This window comes from Bos taurus, chromosome 10 (genome assembly GCF_002263795.3).
Source record: "Bos taurus isolate L1 Dominette 01449 registration number 42190680 breed Hereford chromosome 10, ARS-UCD2.0, whole genome shotgun sequence".
Classification (NCBI taxonomy): Eukaryota; Metazoa; Chordata; class Mammalia; order Artiodactyla; family Bovidae; genus Bos; species Bos taurus.
This window is the reverse complement of record NC_037337.1, coordinates 80,681,332-80,697,323: the sequence shown is the minus strand read 5'-3', so window position 1 is coordinate 80,697,323 and position 15,992 is coordinate 80,681,332. Positions and strand designations below refer to the sequence as shown.

General features: G+C 53.0%; 1 protein-coding gene across 5 annotated transcripts in view; it reads left to right on the top strand.

Moving 5' to 3' along the window:
- The window catches only part of ACTN1 (actinin alpha 1), a 98,085-nt gene that overhangs the window by 73,637 nt on the left and 8,456 nt on the right, over positions 1-15,992 (top strand). For all 5 annotated transcript variants that reach the window (XM_005211979.3, XM_005211978.4, XM_005211976.3 and 2 more), the window contains 7 exon segments: positions 1,019-1,104; positions 7,927-8,019; positions 9,268-9,498; positions 11,221-11,368; positions 14,577-14,727; positions 15,173-15,281; positions 15,776-15,916. In XM_005211979.3, coding sequence (XP_005212036.1) covers positions 1,019-1,104; positions 7,927-8,019; positions 9,268-9,498; positions 11,221-11,368; positions 14,577-14,727; positions 15,173-15,281; positions 15,776-15,916 — 959 coding nt within the window.

The window sequence follows — 15,992 nt, the reverse complement described above, 5'->3', positions numbered from 1 at the left end:
GCTGAAAAGGGCTGCCCGAGGGTGACGCGTATCTTGGTCTTGGAGTTGGGGTGCTGGGTGTTGGGGTGGAGCACAGTGGTCCTTTGTTGTTTAGGGGAGAGAAAAAGGTTTATTTACATGTGCTTCATGTCCATACATGGGAGCTTGCAGTGATGGGTAATTCAAAGAGATGATTTGAGTTTGAGGTCTATATGCATATCTAACTTCACAGGGGAAAGGGAGGGAGAGAAAGAACACTTATGGGCATGCTAATGACTTTTTGGAAAGATGAATGGACCCTTAGGAGAAGAGATGGAAGGTACAGTTTGTGACAATGTCTGTCAAGTTGTGGGGACATTTTCCAATGTGCAAAAGAAGGGAAAATAATATAAGAAACTTCCATATACCCACCGTCCAGATGGAACAATTATTGCGATTTTGTCAACTTTTTTTTTTTTTTCTATTTGTCCTCTTGTTGAAGTATTTTAAAACAAATCCCAGACACATCATAGCATCTCACTACTACATACTTCAGAATATAGACCTTAAAAATAGAAATAGTTTCATTCTATTTTTCAATCATAAAATAGTTTTCACACCAAGCAAATGGACAGTAATTCTTGGATACATCTGCCACTTGGTTCAAAATCAAAATCTCCCCATTATTTCTCTTTAGTTGGTTTGACCAGAGTGTGCACGTGGCATTTCATCGTTCTAGTTCTTGTATCTTTTCTAATCTGTAGCATTTCCCTCTTCCCTCCAACACCTTTGGTTCCTGGCGTTGAACTTGTAGCCTGACGACCAGCTGTTCTGAGCGCCCGTTTCTCTGGTTTGTCTCGTTTCCTTCCTCAGGTACCATTTCACTCCTTCCTCTACCTCTTGTGTTCCTGTGAGTGGAAGTTGATGCCAGATGCTGGTTAGATCCAGGCTCAGCGTCTTGGCAAGAAGACTTATGGTTCTCAGAGCTGCTTTTCCCATCACATTAGGGAGTGTATCATGTGTTCACCAGCTGGCTTTAACTCCAGATTTTTCTTGACAGACATCGTCGGAACCGCCCGCCCGGACGAGAAAGCCATCATGACTTACGTGTCCAGCTTCTACCACGCCTTCTCTGGAGCCCAGAAGGTACCTGGGGCCCCTTGCTCCTTCCTTGCCCAGCGCACCTCATGCCTGAGCCCAATCCACGCCCTCCCACCCCTCCTCTCCCCGGCGACAGAGTCCGGACGGTCTGTCTCTTCAGTAGCGTCAGTCCCCGGTGCCAACGTGGCGTGTCATATTCTTGCTCAGCTCCTCTCCTGCCCACCCCCCACCCCACCCCAGCCTCTCTGCTCTCGCTCATCTTCCTCTATCTGCTGTCTCAGAGAACACTGGGAAAGAGCTCACCTTCTGGGACCCAGATGGCAGACTTCAGCAGGAAGGGGCGGCATGGGTGAAATTAACCAGGAGGCGCCTGGAAGGCGACGTGGGCAGTAGCCCTCCTTGCCCACCTCTGCGGAAGCTATGGCTTTAGCAGAGCAGCACGGTGGCCCTTAGGGAGGAAATCTGACAGGGGCACCTCCTGTCTTCACTGACCTATCCTGCAGCAGTGCCACGAAGCCCCTCCCTTTCTCCCGCTCACAACTGTGGTTTAGCCAATCTGTCCACAGCCCCCTTGGCCCTTGACACCTTCTATATCTTGCCCGGGGCCCCCAGGTGGGGTCAGTACACGAGGGAGGGAGGGAGGGAAAGGGGGAGCAGCTGTGAGCCCTGCCAGTGTCCTGACCTAGTATTGCTCAGGGAGGTCTGAGGTTCCAGTCCAGTGGTGCAGGCTCTGCACTCAAATCATTGACACTGAAGATTTGAGTATTTCTGTTAGCTGGCAGCTGACGCCCCTCCGCTAGACCTCCCTCACAGGCAGGACCCCAGAAACACAGCATCCAGGTTGCTGTGACCACAAGCAGCAGGCTTGCCTTATCAGCTCTGGGCCTTGGACCTGCCTCACACTCAGGCAGATTTCCTGCCCTCTGCATGGAGTTTGAGTGGCCTGTTTTGAAATGCATGATGGGGTGATGCCCCTTCCCCTGCCCCCAGCCTTCCCCAGCCCCCACCTTTGCTCTTTCAGCCTGGACTCTCTCACACCCTGTCCCGTTTGTCCTGCCAGCATCTCATTTTCTCAGTGTCTGTCTGTCTGTGCTCTCTGTCTACCGTGGCTGTTGGGTTGATTCTGTGCTGTGCCGCCTCCTTCTCCTCTCAACCTCTTCTCCTTCTCTGTGCAGATGTATAGGCACGCTAAGGCCGGATGGGAAGGCCCCGTGACCTAATGTTTCATGTCACGGCCACGCCTTCTCGGTGCGCAGAAGGTGAGCTCTCCCTCGGCCTCGCCCACTCTCCCAGCGCCCTTCTGCCCACCTCTTCCATCCTCTCCGAATACTCCAGCAGCAGCCCCTTGGAACTGCGGCCCTGGAATGAAAGGAAGGATTAGAAAAGACCCCACACACACACAACCCCGACGTCCTGCAGGAGGGCAGGATGCTCTCTGAACTTTGGCCAGGACACTTAAAGATGCTGGAGAACGCCCGCTTCTAGATGGCCTTGGGCATCTCTGTCCCCACACACTGGGCATAATGGGTGCCACAAACAGGAAAGAAGTCTCAGCTCTTTCCCTGGACTGAGTTGAAAGCCCTTATCCCAAGCAGTGCAGTTTGGGGCTCTGCTTGTTTTCATAAATATTGAGGACCCTGTCACTTCTCTCTCTCCCTCCTTCTACTTGAGCAAGACCACCCTCTAAAATTACCCAGCAGTCAGGGCAGGGAGAATTCTTTTACCTTCCTCCTGGTGTCCAGGCCCTGGGCTTAGAGTCCTGCCTGATCCTTCCCACCCATGTCTGCCAGGGACAGTGGTGCAGGTTGCACACTGTACAAGGGTGCCACGTGTACATCATAGACCATGAAGATTTGAATATTTTTTACTAAAATAATCTTGGAAATGGCCCTAAAAATGTCTTCTAACAGAATGAGAATGACAGTTTTCTAATAGAAGTGCCTTGGGGGAAAAGGTGCCTTTAAAAAAAAAATTATACATAAAAGCATGAGGTGAGCTAGCAGCAGGCCCATCCCCTGCCTGGATGGGCACCCGTGACCTTCTTCACTTTCCTTCCAGGTCTCGTGGGCGCTGCTTGGCAGGAAACAGCCCTGCCTGGAGGCTCCCTATTCTGGGTGTCCCTGCCCCCCCAGGAGGCCCAGACCTTTCCAGCCTCTTCTCTGGTCTGCATCTTGCTTCTTCTTCTTTCTCTTTGTCCCATCTCTGCTGCTGCTCTTTCTTGTCAACTTCTTCTGGCCCCTCTTACACCCCACCTTTTAGGCAGGATGTGAGCACCATCTATCTACTTGTCTCTACTTGTTCTTGGACCTCCAGCCCCAAGAACTGCGTGGAGCCCTGCCCGCGCCCAGAGCTAGGCTGAGCTGCCTGCCATGGTCTTTCCAACTCTCCTTCCACCAACTCCTCCTCCTCTCCTGCTCTTGCAGGATTCTGTCCTGGGCTTCATGCCTGTTAACACTGGCCTTCCCTGTCTCTGGAGCCTTCCCTGTGTCCTGGCTGATGATGCTCGGGAGGGAGCTTGTGCCTGTGTGGGTGTCCGCGTGCACGCGCGTGTGCGTGTGTGTGTGTGTGTGCACGTGTGTAGCAGCCTGCTATTCTCCTTCCCAAATCTCATACCACCTCCTCCCCATGCCCTCTTCCCTCTCACTCATCCTTGTTGCAGTCATTTCATGCTACTTTGGTCCGTATCTGAGGACAGCGTCATCAGCTTGGGGGGTATGGGGCTGGGGGTGTGGGTGGTGTTCCTTTCGTGTCCTGGGTTGGGGGCCTCACCCAGAGTTGCCCCTGCCAACCCACTTCGAAGGATTCAGGCAACTGCTTAGAGCCGAGCGGGCTGGTGGGCGGGGACTCTTCCCCCTCTCCCGTGGAAGGAGGAGGAGTCTTTCCTACCCTCTTCCTTTCTTGACTGTCTTGTGTCTGAAGCCAATGTGGGAGAGTCTCCTGAAACCCGTGTCTGGTGCCCTGCGTCCTCTCCACTGTCCTTCTCTTGTCAAGCCTTGGGCAGTGGAACTAGAAAGGCAGCCAAGTCTGGAGGGCGTGTGCACGCCTGTGTATATGTATTTGTGTGCCTGTGTGGATACGAGTGTGTGTGTGTGATTGACGTTCCTAGTCAGATGAGACCAGCTTCTGTGTGATGCACTGGTTTAGGTTCTAATTCTTTCTCAGCCTCTCCTCTCTCTCCTTCTTCTCCGTAGGGATTTAGAAGGTGTTGTGAGCAACCAGATTTTGTTTTGTTTGTTGCTTTAATGTTCATGGTCTGTGAACTGTTTCTGAGAAAACAGCCCTTTAGGGTGTGAACTGGATCTGCTGTGGGGTTCTGGATGCTCTTAGAAGTAGATGATGCTGTTTGCATCATTCCATTTGTCATCTGTCGGTTGTGAATCTTCTAAGGCAAAGAAATCCTGTACCTGCCCTCGGGAGATTCATGGTCCATCTGGGAAAACTTTTAATAAAAGAAGCTCACAATGCTGTGGTCTAATCTCTGCTGTGCTTCAGACCTGAGCAGGGGAGGGGTTGCTGCAGGGCTGTGGGACATGGAGACTTTCTTGCTTGCTTGCTTGCTTTTTTTTTTTAGTTTTGGCTGTGCTGGCTCTTCATTGCTGCTTAGGCTTTTTTCCAGTTGCAGCAAGCGGGGGCTACATTCTAGTTGCAGTGAGGGCTTCTCATTGTGGTGGCCTCTCTTGTTGCAGAGCACGGGCTCTAGGTGCTAGGGCTTCAGTAGCTGCAGCTCAAGGATCAATAGTTGTGGCTCCCAGGCTCTAGAACATGGGCTTAGTAGTTATGGCACACCGACTTAGTTGCCCTGTGCCATGTGGGATCTGACCAGACCAGGGATGGAACCCATGTCTTCTGCATTGGCAGGCAGATTCTTTACCACTGAGCCACTAGGGAAAGCCCCATGGAGGCTTTCTTGAGTAGGAGACACTTGAGCCTGAGGGTCTTAAGGGTTGAGTGGTGGGGGAGTTCTGCAAATGAAAGGCTTGGGGAGGTTGAGGAAGGCGGTTACGGTTTGTGGGTAGCTTCGTGGTGTGACCATGCAGCCTCAAAGGGAGAGCAAGTTAGCACTGGTCTGGGTCTCATCCTGCAAGCTGGAACAGGGAGTAGGGGTGAAGCCAGAGTTGGCGACTGGCGTCTGGGGGCGCTGCTGGCAGGAACACCAGGGCAGGGAACTCACTTGGATCGTGAAGGAAGGCTGAGCCGAAGGAAGCTGTGGGAGGAAGGAAATGGGCAATTCTAGCTAGATTTGGGAATTTTTTGACTAAAAGTGTCGCAGATGAGATCTTCTTGGCATTCGCATGACTCTGTGGGTGGCAGGTGGCAGAGCCATGGGGTTCATTTGGCTGTTTGATGTCACCATCATTGAAGCTGCTTCCTTTCAGTTTGACCTGGGATAGCAAGGGTTTCATTTGGGGGTAGCTAAGTGCTCTGGGAATAATAATCCATAACTTAAAAATCCAGATCTCCAATATTGCAGGCAGAATTCTTTACCGTCTGAGCCACCAGGGAAGCCCCAAGAATACTGGGGTGGGTAGCCAGTCCCTTCTCCAGGGGATCTTCCTGACCCAGAGATCGAACCCAGGCCTCCCGCGTTGCAGGCAGATTCTTTACCTGAGCCACAAGGGAAGCCCTAACTTGGAAACAACTAATGTAAAACTAAGCACATTGTTTTGTATGACACTGTTTAGTAATACAAATAGTGGGTCATAAAAAAAACATAAAAATACTTTCCATGGAAGGGTCAGAAATTTTTTCCTTTGGTACTTGGAAGTCACCCTTTTGCCTGTTTCCATAAAATATTTTCTCAGCCCATCGATGATCTTTGTAAAAAGTCCCCAGAAGGCCCACCCGGAAACTCCCCAGACTTTATCCAAGAGGAGCCCCCTTTGACCCTGGATCAGACAGCCGGCTCTGAGGGGCGGGTGAGGCTTTTGAGGCCCAGAAGTCATGTCTTCCAGAATCCCATGAGCATGCAGGCCTCATTCAGTCCATCAAGTCTGCAAATTGGCCCACAAATCAAAGTTTATGTCTTCCAAGCTTAGGATCTCAAGATGAATCAGAGGATAACAAGGTGAAGGCGGGCTTGATCCATTAACTGTCACAGCGATGTTGACTCTTGCCTGCGATTCTTACCTGCTCGGTCAGCACTTTGGGCCGGGGACTTTGCAGCCACCCCATGTTCTTACATACATGTCAGCACACAGGAGAGCACTGGCCTCTGCCAGGGTCCCCCTCCCCAGCCTTTGGGAAACAACTCTGGTGACTTTGGGCAGATTCATGGGGTACATCAGCCAGTGCCCAGGACCCTACTTGTTCTGTGGCCTCTCATCTTCTGAGACAGGTCCGGGGAGGCATTTCCCTCCTCGTCACCTCTTGGGATTCCCCACGGTTGCCTGTTGGTTCTTAAGAGGAAGGATGATCAATCGGGGGTTCCTGATTGTCCTGTTGAGAAGTGGCTTTAGCATCTCCAGGACAGTTAGGTGGCGGGGCCGGGGGTGAGGGTCTAAGGATGTGATGGCTTGTCTCCGTTTCTTGAGACCTGGGACTCCCAGCTCCTTGCTCCGCGGTCAAGCCACAGCTGCCCTGCTGGAGGCCCACCCACCCTGACACCCTGCCGTGGAGGGTATGTCTTCACTTTGAGCTTGAAAGGTCCTTTATGGTGATCTCATCCTGCCCTCGTGCACATACCTCCCGGCACAGTCACCCACGCATCACGTGGTCTGGTGGGTGTGTGTCCTATTTGAAGAATTCCACGAGGAAAAAAACATTTACATCTTCTCAGTCATTCCTTCCCAAATGAAAGCACCCTCTTTCTCAGGAACTTCTTCCTGATGCCTAAACTCAGTTTATCTTGCCGCAGTTTGAAACCCATTGTTCATCAAGTGGGTTCAAGGTCCCATCTTTCTCCCTCTTCAACCTTTGCCATCTGCAGGGTCACCCTTCTCCTGGGCCCTAGGATGTGTATCTGTCTACTCATCATGATTGCCTTCTGCCACACTCAGGCTATCTTCCTTCCTATCCCAGGGCCCAGATGGCTTCAGTTCCCCTCCCCTTGGAGCTGGGTTAGGACTGTGAACGGGAATTGTATTTAGAGATCACCTGAGCAAAGTCCCTGCTGGCATCAGGTGCAGAGGGCCCTCTGAGCCAGAGAAGCAGTGTCCCCTGGGTTTCTGGGCCTTTGCATCTGATTGCCATTCAGTCTTCTTTTATTCTTCTTGCCACCTGGCCCACCTCAGGTGTCTGCTGGCCCAGCACTCGGTGTGGGATGTGTGTTTACCTTTCCCAGAGGTGTCCAGGGTGGCTTTCTGGGCATCCTGTCTATGCTGGGTTGATTCTTAATTCCTGCATCTTCTCTAAAGTTCTTTGGGCCAGGAGCCTTGAGATTCTGCAAGGATCCTGAGAGGCCCCACTCCCTCTCACCACCTTATTCTAGGATGCCCAGATTTAAATTCCTGCATCTCCAAAATCCTGGCAGAACCAGTCTGAGAGCCTGAACCTTGGGAGTCCCAGGGTCTCTACTTGGAATTCCAGGATGGGCATAGATTTTCTCACCTTCCACCTGAGCTCAGCATCTCAATTATATCAACCATTGACTTAGTTTCTTCCCAACATACATGTTGGATCTCAAACTTATAGTCTTTTCTCCAGGGGCCCCCAGTTCAGCCACTTAGGTCTTTGTGTGTGCTCACTTGCTCTGTGGGACTCAGCCTGGGCTGGTAAAGAGGATGATGAGGAGCCTGTGAATTCAAAGTCTTGGGAGCTGCCTTCCAGCCATGTGATGCTGCAGGGGTGGGAGGAGCCCTTATTGGCGCAGGCGTGTGCCAGGCGCTCCCGCTGTTGCGAGGCTGACCACCACCCTCTCTGTCTTGTCAGGCCGAGACAGCAGCCAATCGCATCTGCAAGGTGCTGGCCGTCAACCAGGAGAACGAGCAGCTCATGGAGGACTACGAGAAGCTGGCCAGCGACGTGGGTACCCTTGGGTTCTCCTGGTCTGGCCCTGGCAAGGCCTTGCCACCCTGTCCTGAGAGACCAGGGAGCCTGCAGTACCCATCCATTCCTCCAAATCCATCTCCGGGCACAGTCCCAGCCTGGGCATTGCCCCTCATCACAGCAGCTGACCGAGGGCGGCTTGGGCTCCCCCAGAGATCGGGGGTGGGGGTGGGTCAGGGGCCAGTCGGGACTTTGAAGAGCTGAGTTCCGCGCTTTTTCTATCACCTCTCTGCTCTTGATTTTTTTTCACTTGACAAATGAAAGCTGTGCCAAGAGACCTCAGAGGCCTTTTGGGCCCAGTGTACTGTTACTCTGGGAGTTTCGTTTGAACTTAAAAGGAGCGTGCAGTTCTGAGAGGATGTGAACCAGGGATAAATCAGGCTGGCTCAGGCTAGCTTAGCGGCTGGGCCCACCCAGAGGACGGGGGGGACAGGATGGGTTTGCTGTTCTGCCACTGACTGCATTTGGGTTAGAGCACCACTTGCTCCTTCCTTAATTCAGCCCCTGAACAGCTTAGCCCGGCCTCTTGGTGGACTTACTGTCCCCCAGCATAGTAAGAGCCCAGGTTCTGGGGTCCCAGTGCCTGGATTTAATCCCTGCCCTACTTCGGTCACCTTGGCAAGTCACAGAAGCTCACCATGCTTTGGTTATGTCCTCTGCCACTGGCGGGGACGGTCACAGCACTTAATCCCGTGATGACTTAGCTTGTCATCATTATTCAGATGAGTTAGTCTGGGCCACGTGATCCAGTTGCAGGGGATCACGAGTTTCCTCTCATCGTTTCCACTCCTCCACCCCCCATCACCTCATTGAAGAAACAAAATTCAGGCTGTCCTCTGCAACCTTTTCTCTTTTGAGTCAAGGACCCACATTCTAGAATCCTCAAAGGTCAGATGGCAGGGCCTCTGGCCAGCAACCATTCACCCCTCCATGGTAAGATAGGGAAATTGAGGCCCAGCCAGGTAGTAGATGAAGAACTAGAGCTTGGGTCTCCTGCTGAGTTGAGCCATCTTGCCCCCAGGTTTCCCCTTGGGGAGCAGGGAGGTTGAGTGATGCTGGCTGTGGTTTGATATATCCTAGTGGCCAGGCGTCATGGAGCCTTTGATTCTCAGAGGCAGCCTGGCCCTGTGGCCTGGGAACGGCCTGGGGTGATGGTTGGGAAAGAGTGTGCCCTCAGGAGAGATGCGGCCCCCCTCCCAGCGTCCTCCCCTTCTCCCTCCACAGCTGCTGGAGTGGATCCGCCGCACCATCCCATGGCTGGAGAACCGGGCACCCGAGAACACCATGCACGCCATGCAGCAGAAGCTGGAGGACTTCCGGGACTACCGGCGCCTTCACAAGCCGCCCAAGGTGCAGGAGAAGTGCCAGCTGGAGATCAACTTCAACACGCTGCAGACCAAGCTGCGCCTCAGCAACCGGCCCGCCTTCATGCCCTCCGAGGGCAGGATGGTCTCGGTGAGCACCCGGACTGCCCCAACCCGGAGCCGCTCCCAGGCGCCGGCAAAAGACGCACTGTGGGCGGGGCGGGGGCGGGGCGTGTGCTCATCTCCTGCCCACACTGCTCCAGGGATGGGTTCTCTCTCCCAGGTGACCACCCGGACTCCAGCCCACACTCGGCCAGGTGGGGCTCCCCCTCGCCCCATAGAGAGAGCCCCCTTTCTCCTCCCCACACCGGGTCATACTTGCCCTTTCCAGACACCTGCTCATCTGCTTGGATCTGCCCCGGCACTTTCCTCCCCACCCCTCAAAGAGTCATCTCTGCCAACAAAATCCCACTTGACATGTTGACCCAAACAGAGCATAATTCAGGAGCTAAAAGGATAATTTTCACTTCCATGGAATCTTTTTTAGCACTTAAAAACTTTTTTTTTTTTAATACCTTAATAGATTTTTTTTGGTAGGACAGTTTCAAATATGTAAATAAGTAAAATATAGAAAATAGAAATTCTTCATAATCTTCCTACCCAGATTCAACTTAAAAGATTTTGGGGAGAAGAGATTCTTTTAGACTCTGTAAATGTGATTTTAAAGGGAATCCGAAAGCATCTTTTATTTAATAAGCTGCTTAGAAAAAAGAACTTACAGGGACTTCCCTGGTGGTTAGGAATCCACGCTTCCAGTGCAGGGGGCACAGGCTCAATCCCTGGTGGAGGAACTAAAATCCCCCATGCTACATGGCATGACCAAAAAAAAGGAAAGAAATAACTAATTATATCGTGACCAGCTTTCCATGTCATAACTTTTTTTCATTTTTGTCATTTTTTGTTATTCCTCCCTGTTTACCCTTTCCCCAGGACTTGAGATATGAGCCAGAGAAACATGCAAACAAAAATTTTAAAATAAAAAATTGACCAGGATAGAGCTTTTGTACTTTGCAGAGGAGAGTTGACAAGGAGACACAGGCACATAAGGGAAGCGTGGAAGGGGCTGGGAGAAACTTGTAAACAGCAGTGGAAGGAGGGAGGACCCTGGGGGAGTAGAGAAAGGCCTGACGTTGTGCATGCGGTTTGGAAAACTGTGGTCCTTTTACAGATTCCAGGCCAAGTCAGCAGCTTCTATACGGCTGGAGCTGCTGCTTGACAGGGGCGGGGTGTTGGGGGTGGGTGGCGCTCCGTGCTTTAATGTGCCCCTCCTGTGGCAGATGCAGTGTGGCCCCTGGCACATGGCGAGGACCTGGGTGGCACACGAGTCCGATCAGCCTGTCACTGCCCGGGGGTGTCCTTGTGCTAACTGTAGAGGGCAGCTCCATGTCTGAACGCCTGTGGGTTTGTGCTCATTACCTGTCACCATCTCTGGGTGACTCTGGGATGGCTACTGCCCAGAGCCCATGAGTAAACCCAGAAACATGAGGAGGCTGGGAGGCTCCCACCCCTGCCTGCCTTGTTCAGTTTGTTGCTCTGTCTCCCTGGCTGCCCCTGTGACCTCTGTGGTTGCTCAGAATCCTGGCAGAAGCCAGTCTTGGTGCCCAGAGGGCCTTGGGCTCTCTCCCCACTGGGATGCACTGCTAACGCCCCATAGCAGCATGGACCCACTTCCCTACCCAGGAGGCCTGGTGCCTAGGAACCCTAGGTCATACCAGGGGGACTGGGTGGGGAGGAGGCTCCTCCTGGAATGTATGAAGGAGCCGTGGGGGCTCGGGGGCCAGGTGGGCTGACCCTGTGCTTCCCATCCCTGCAGGACATCAACAACGCATGGGGCTGCCTGGAGCAGGCGGAGAAGGGCTATGAGGAGTGGCTGCTGAATGAGATCCGGAGGCTGGAGCGGCTCGACCACCTGGCAGAGAAGTTCCGGCAGAAGGCCTCCATCCACGAGGCCTGGACGGACGGTAAGACCAGCCTAGCCCCTGCCCCCCACCCCAAGCTTGGGTCTAGCTTTCGTGCTAAACCACCAGCCATAACTCCTTTCTCTCTCATGTTTTATTTTTTTGTCTCTTACTTGTCCCTTAACATTAGGTGAGTTCATGACCCACCCCACTCCCTTTTTTATTGGCCACACCCCATGGCACATGGGGTCTTGGTTCCCTGACCAGGGATCGAACCTGCCTCCTCTGCATTGGAAGTGTAGAGTCTTAACCATCAAGGAAGTCCCTCATTAGTATTTTGGTTGCTTCAGTTTTCTCCTCTGCTAAGTGGGGACAATAATAGTATCAGCTTAATATGTTTATGAGGATTAAGTGGCATAATACATCAGAAGCAATGAGAAAGGTTCCTGGCATACCATGTGCTATATGTGTGTTAATTATTCTCGTCACTGTAGTGGCTTCTCTTCCCTGGGTCAGGTTGGGGCTCACATGCTGATTCCACCACCTAGAGGCGGCGTATCTTGGACCAGTGGTCTTGTGTTCTTGTCTGTTACATGCAGGTGATGATGTGCCCTCCTGTATTACTTTCTTAGGGCTGCAAATTGCCATAAACTGGGTGGTTTTACATGACACAAGGACATTCTTGTTCAGGAGACTAGAAGTCCTAATTAAGGTGCCGTCAGCACTGGCTCCTTCTAGAGCCTCTGAGGGGGAGGTGTCCCCTGCTTCTTCCTAGTGTCGGGTGGTTTTACTGGCACTTCTTGCTGTTCCTTGGCTTGTAGCAGCATCACTCTAATCTCTGCCTTCCATCATCACCAGCTGCTTCTCTCTGGGTCTCAGTGACCAAATCTACCTCTCAGTTTTCTGCTGAAGATACCAGTCATTGGATTTAGGGCCCACTCTAATCCAGTAGGACTTCCCAGGTGGGACAGTGGTAAAAAATCTGCCTGCCAGTGCAGGAGGTGCAAGAGATACGGGTTCAGTCCCTGAGTCTGGATGATCCCCTGGAGAAGGAAATGACAACCTGCTCCAGTATTCTTTGCTGGGAAATCCCATGGACAGAGGAGCCTGGTGGACTACAGTCCACAGGGTTGCAAAGAGACAGACACATCTTAGTGACTAAACAACAGCTAATCCAGTATGACCTCATCTTAGCTAATTATATTGGCAGAGACCCTATTTCCAAATAAGGTCAGACTCTGAGGTTCTGGGTTGCCATGAGCTTTAGAGGGACACTATTAACTCAGCATACCTCCTCATGCGGTTGTTGTGCATTTTATGCGTAGTTGAGTGCCTGGCACATGAAACACACTCGGTAAATGGGAGCCTTTGATACCTTCCCCCCTCTGCCTTCTCTGCCGTTGTAGTAACCTGTAGCTCTGGCCTTAGCACCTGTGTGTCTCCATCACTCTGACCTGGAGCACTTGGCCATGTCTGGTGTCTGCTTGTTGGCAGATAATCTTCCCCAAAGAGAGAAGATCACACCCAGAATGGTCTTTTCCTTAGAACCTGGGCTGGGGCTGGAGAGTGAGCCATGCTACCCATCTCCTAGGGCTCTGCGGTCATTTCAGCTGAAGCCCCTGGAACAGACCCATTGGCCGGTAGAGCTCAGTACGCTGAGATGCCCCCATTCAGCTCTGTGGTGGTCCTCAGACAGTAGACTAGGGATAAGTAGGGACGGCCACACCCTGGGGCCATTAGGGAGTGGCTGGGAGCAGGAGGGGATAGGTGTGTGCTTGACTGAGCAGAGGGGTTTACTGGGCTTCATATACGATGATATGAGGTCACTGCCGCACCTTCCACTGTGCCTGTATGAGCTATCTATCCAGGCACGGATGGATGGAGGAGAAGGAGGGTGGTGGAGTTTGTACCGATTCACCCACACGCTTCTATTGTGTTCTCTCTGGTGCTAAGGAACAGCTCACAAGAAGGTACAGAGCAAAGATTGGCCCCGCCAGCCACCAGCAAAGGCATGAGAAGTGCTGGTGTGCCTGCAGCAGATGCCGACATAGCAGTCTGGCTATAAGTACTCACAGCTGACAATGCTGTTGCCCACTTACCTAAGAACTGCATTTCTTGAGGCTGTCTAAAACCCCTAAACATGGCTGAAATCACGTGTCTGGGGTGTTTGCATGAGTCCATCTACAGTCCTGCCAGCTGAGGGGCCCACAGGCTCCATGGTAGCGCAGTGTGGTTACGCCACTGGGGGTCCAGCCGCTCGACAGAATGTTACGGGGCCATCGGAGTGACTCGTGTGATGGCCGTGGTGGCAGTGTAGAAACTGGTGATGCGCTGCTGAGTATTTTAAAAGCAGGATATGTAATTTACATACACCCAATGGTTTTAACACAACATCCGTAGAAGGCGAGACTGAAAAGGAGCAGATAAATAGGCTCATCTGTGATTTTTTTACCCTCTAAACTCATCATATTAATATTCTGACAAAAAGGAGTAGAGAGAAGGAGAGAAGCTATCACCTCTTTGGCCCAGCTCTCATTTCCTGAGAGTTGCTGAGCCTCCCTGACGGGGCAAACACCGGAGGTGGGCGTGCAGGCAAGGCCAGGTCAGCCTCTGTCCCGCAGCAGCCGCGTCACAGGGCAGCTGGGGACCGCGTCTAACAGCGATCTGAGAGCTCGATTCTCATCCTCTTCCCTTTGGAAACAAAAATCCAAGAAATGCAAGCCTTGCCTCGCCCCTTAAAAGAGAGGGCAGTGCACCTGAGGCTTGGAGAGGGTGCTGGCTGCCGATGGCTTCTGTGCAGAGTGCATTGGACAGGCTGCCCACACTGGGTGTAATTGAGGGGCAGGGTCCCTGCAGGGCTGCTGGGGGCAGCAACTGTAAGTGGAGAAAACTCTAAAGATGGGGCACCCCTGAGGAAGTTGTTTTCCCCAGGTTATACCGCAGGCGTAGATCGTTGTTTCCTGCTGTTTATAAAGTTTGTGTTATACCCTGACTGTCCACTTAGCCTCATCGTCTGTATATCACCACTCCTGGTGGCCCTGGCATACTCCATGAAAAGGAGTGACTTTCCCGCCCTCTGCCCCATCACGCATGTTCCGGCTGCATATCTATTTTCTCGAACTGCAGATAATTGATCATCGTATGGGGCACATCTATCTCCTTGGGATATACCAGAAGTGGAGCTCCCGGGCCCTGAGGTGGGGGTGATTGTGATCAAGAAGGTGGGCCTCCCGGCTCCTGCTCAGCCTTGTGCCCGACCTCTGACCCCCAGGCAAAGAGGCCATGCTGCGGCAGAAGGATTACGAGACGGCTACCCTCTCGGAGATCAAGGCCCTGCTCAAGAAGCACGAGGCCTTTGAGAGTGACCTGGCTGCCCACCAGGACCGCGTGGAGCAGATTGCCGCCATTGCCCAGGAGCTCAAGTAAGCCCAGCGGGCACTACAGTGCTGTGGGAGGTGGGCTGTGGCCTGAAAAGTGAGCCGGGTCCTGGGGCAGGAGGTCATTGATACAGAAGACTAAGAACGTCCTCGCAGGTGGGGAATAGCCTGCGACCATTCTGTCACAGGCCTTCGGTCCTTACCTACAGCCAGTGTGGGACCAGAGGGTGACCGAGTATGGCTCTGAGATCTTGCCTGGTCTTAGTGGCTTCCTGTCACTGGGCATTGCAGTCAAGGCTGGTGTGACTTCCAGGCGAGGCTGGGGCGGGGGCCCTTGCGGAGGAGAACTGTTCTCCTCCCAGCAGTCTCCTGAAAGCCCAGAGGTTGAGGGTGGGAGTATGGGTCCTGGAAGGTCTTGAAGAAGTGCGCAGGAGAGCAGGCTGCAGAGGTAACCTGGGTCGCCTGTCTCTTCCTCTCTCCTCCCCTGCAGTGAGCTGGACTATTACGACTCACCCAGTGTCAACGCCCGGTGCCAAAAGATCTGTGACCAGTGGGACAATCTAGGGGCCCTAACCCAGAAGCGAAGGGAAGCTCTGGAGGTGAGAGCCCCTGAGGAGACAGAGACTCGCCTCCAGCAGCCCTGTGTGGCCTCTCTGCTTCACGACTCCCTTTGCTTTGGGCTGAGAAGCTCCACTGGGTTCCTCAGACCTTCCCCAGTCCTGGTCTGACCGTGGAAAGCTCACATGGCACTGGACTTGCCCTTTGCCCTGATGGAGATGCCCTGATCATGCCTTCTCCTCCTCCTGATTTAGTGTACTTGGAGCAAGCCCCGCCTGTTTGAGAACCTTCCTGTTCTCTAAACCAGACTCTCTGGGGCCTGGGCGGGTGACTCCAGTGTGGGGTGGTCCATACACCCCATATTAAGAACCAGCACTCTGGGAGAGTCTGTTCTGAGTTATCTGGTCCTTCCAGACCTGAAACTCTCGGGCTAGCCAGAAGGATCTTGAAGTCTACTGGGTTGGGTGGGGGGTGGTGATTCTGGACATGACGTTACTAAGCACCTTCCTATCCCCATGCCATTTGGCACTCCCAGCGCACGGAGAAACTGCTGGAGACCATTGACCAACTGTACTTGGAGTACGCTAAGCGGGCTGCACCCTTCAACAACTGGATGGAGGGGGCCATGGAGGACCTGCAGGACACCTTCATCGTGCACACCATCGAGGAGATCCAGGTGTGCTGCCGACCCCCTCGTCCATGGAGGCTGGGTCTGCACGGCCCACACACTGCCCTTGTAGGGAGAGGGCTGA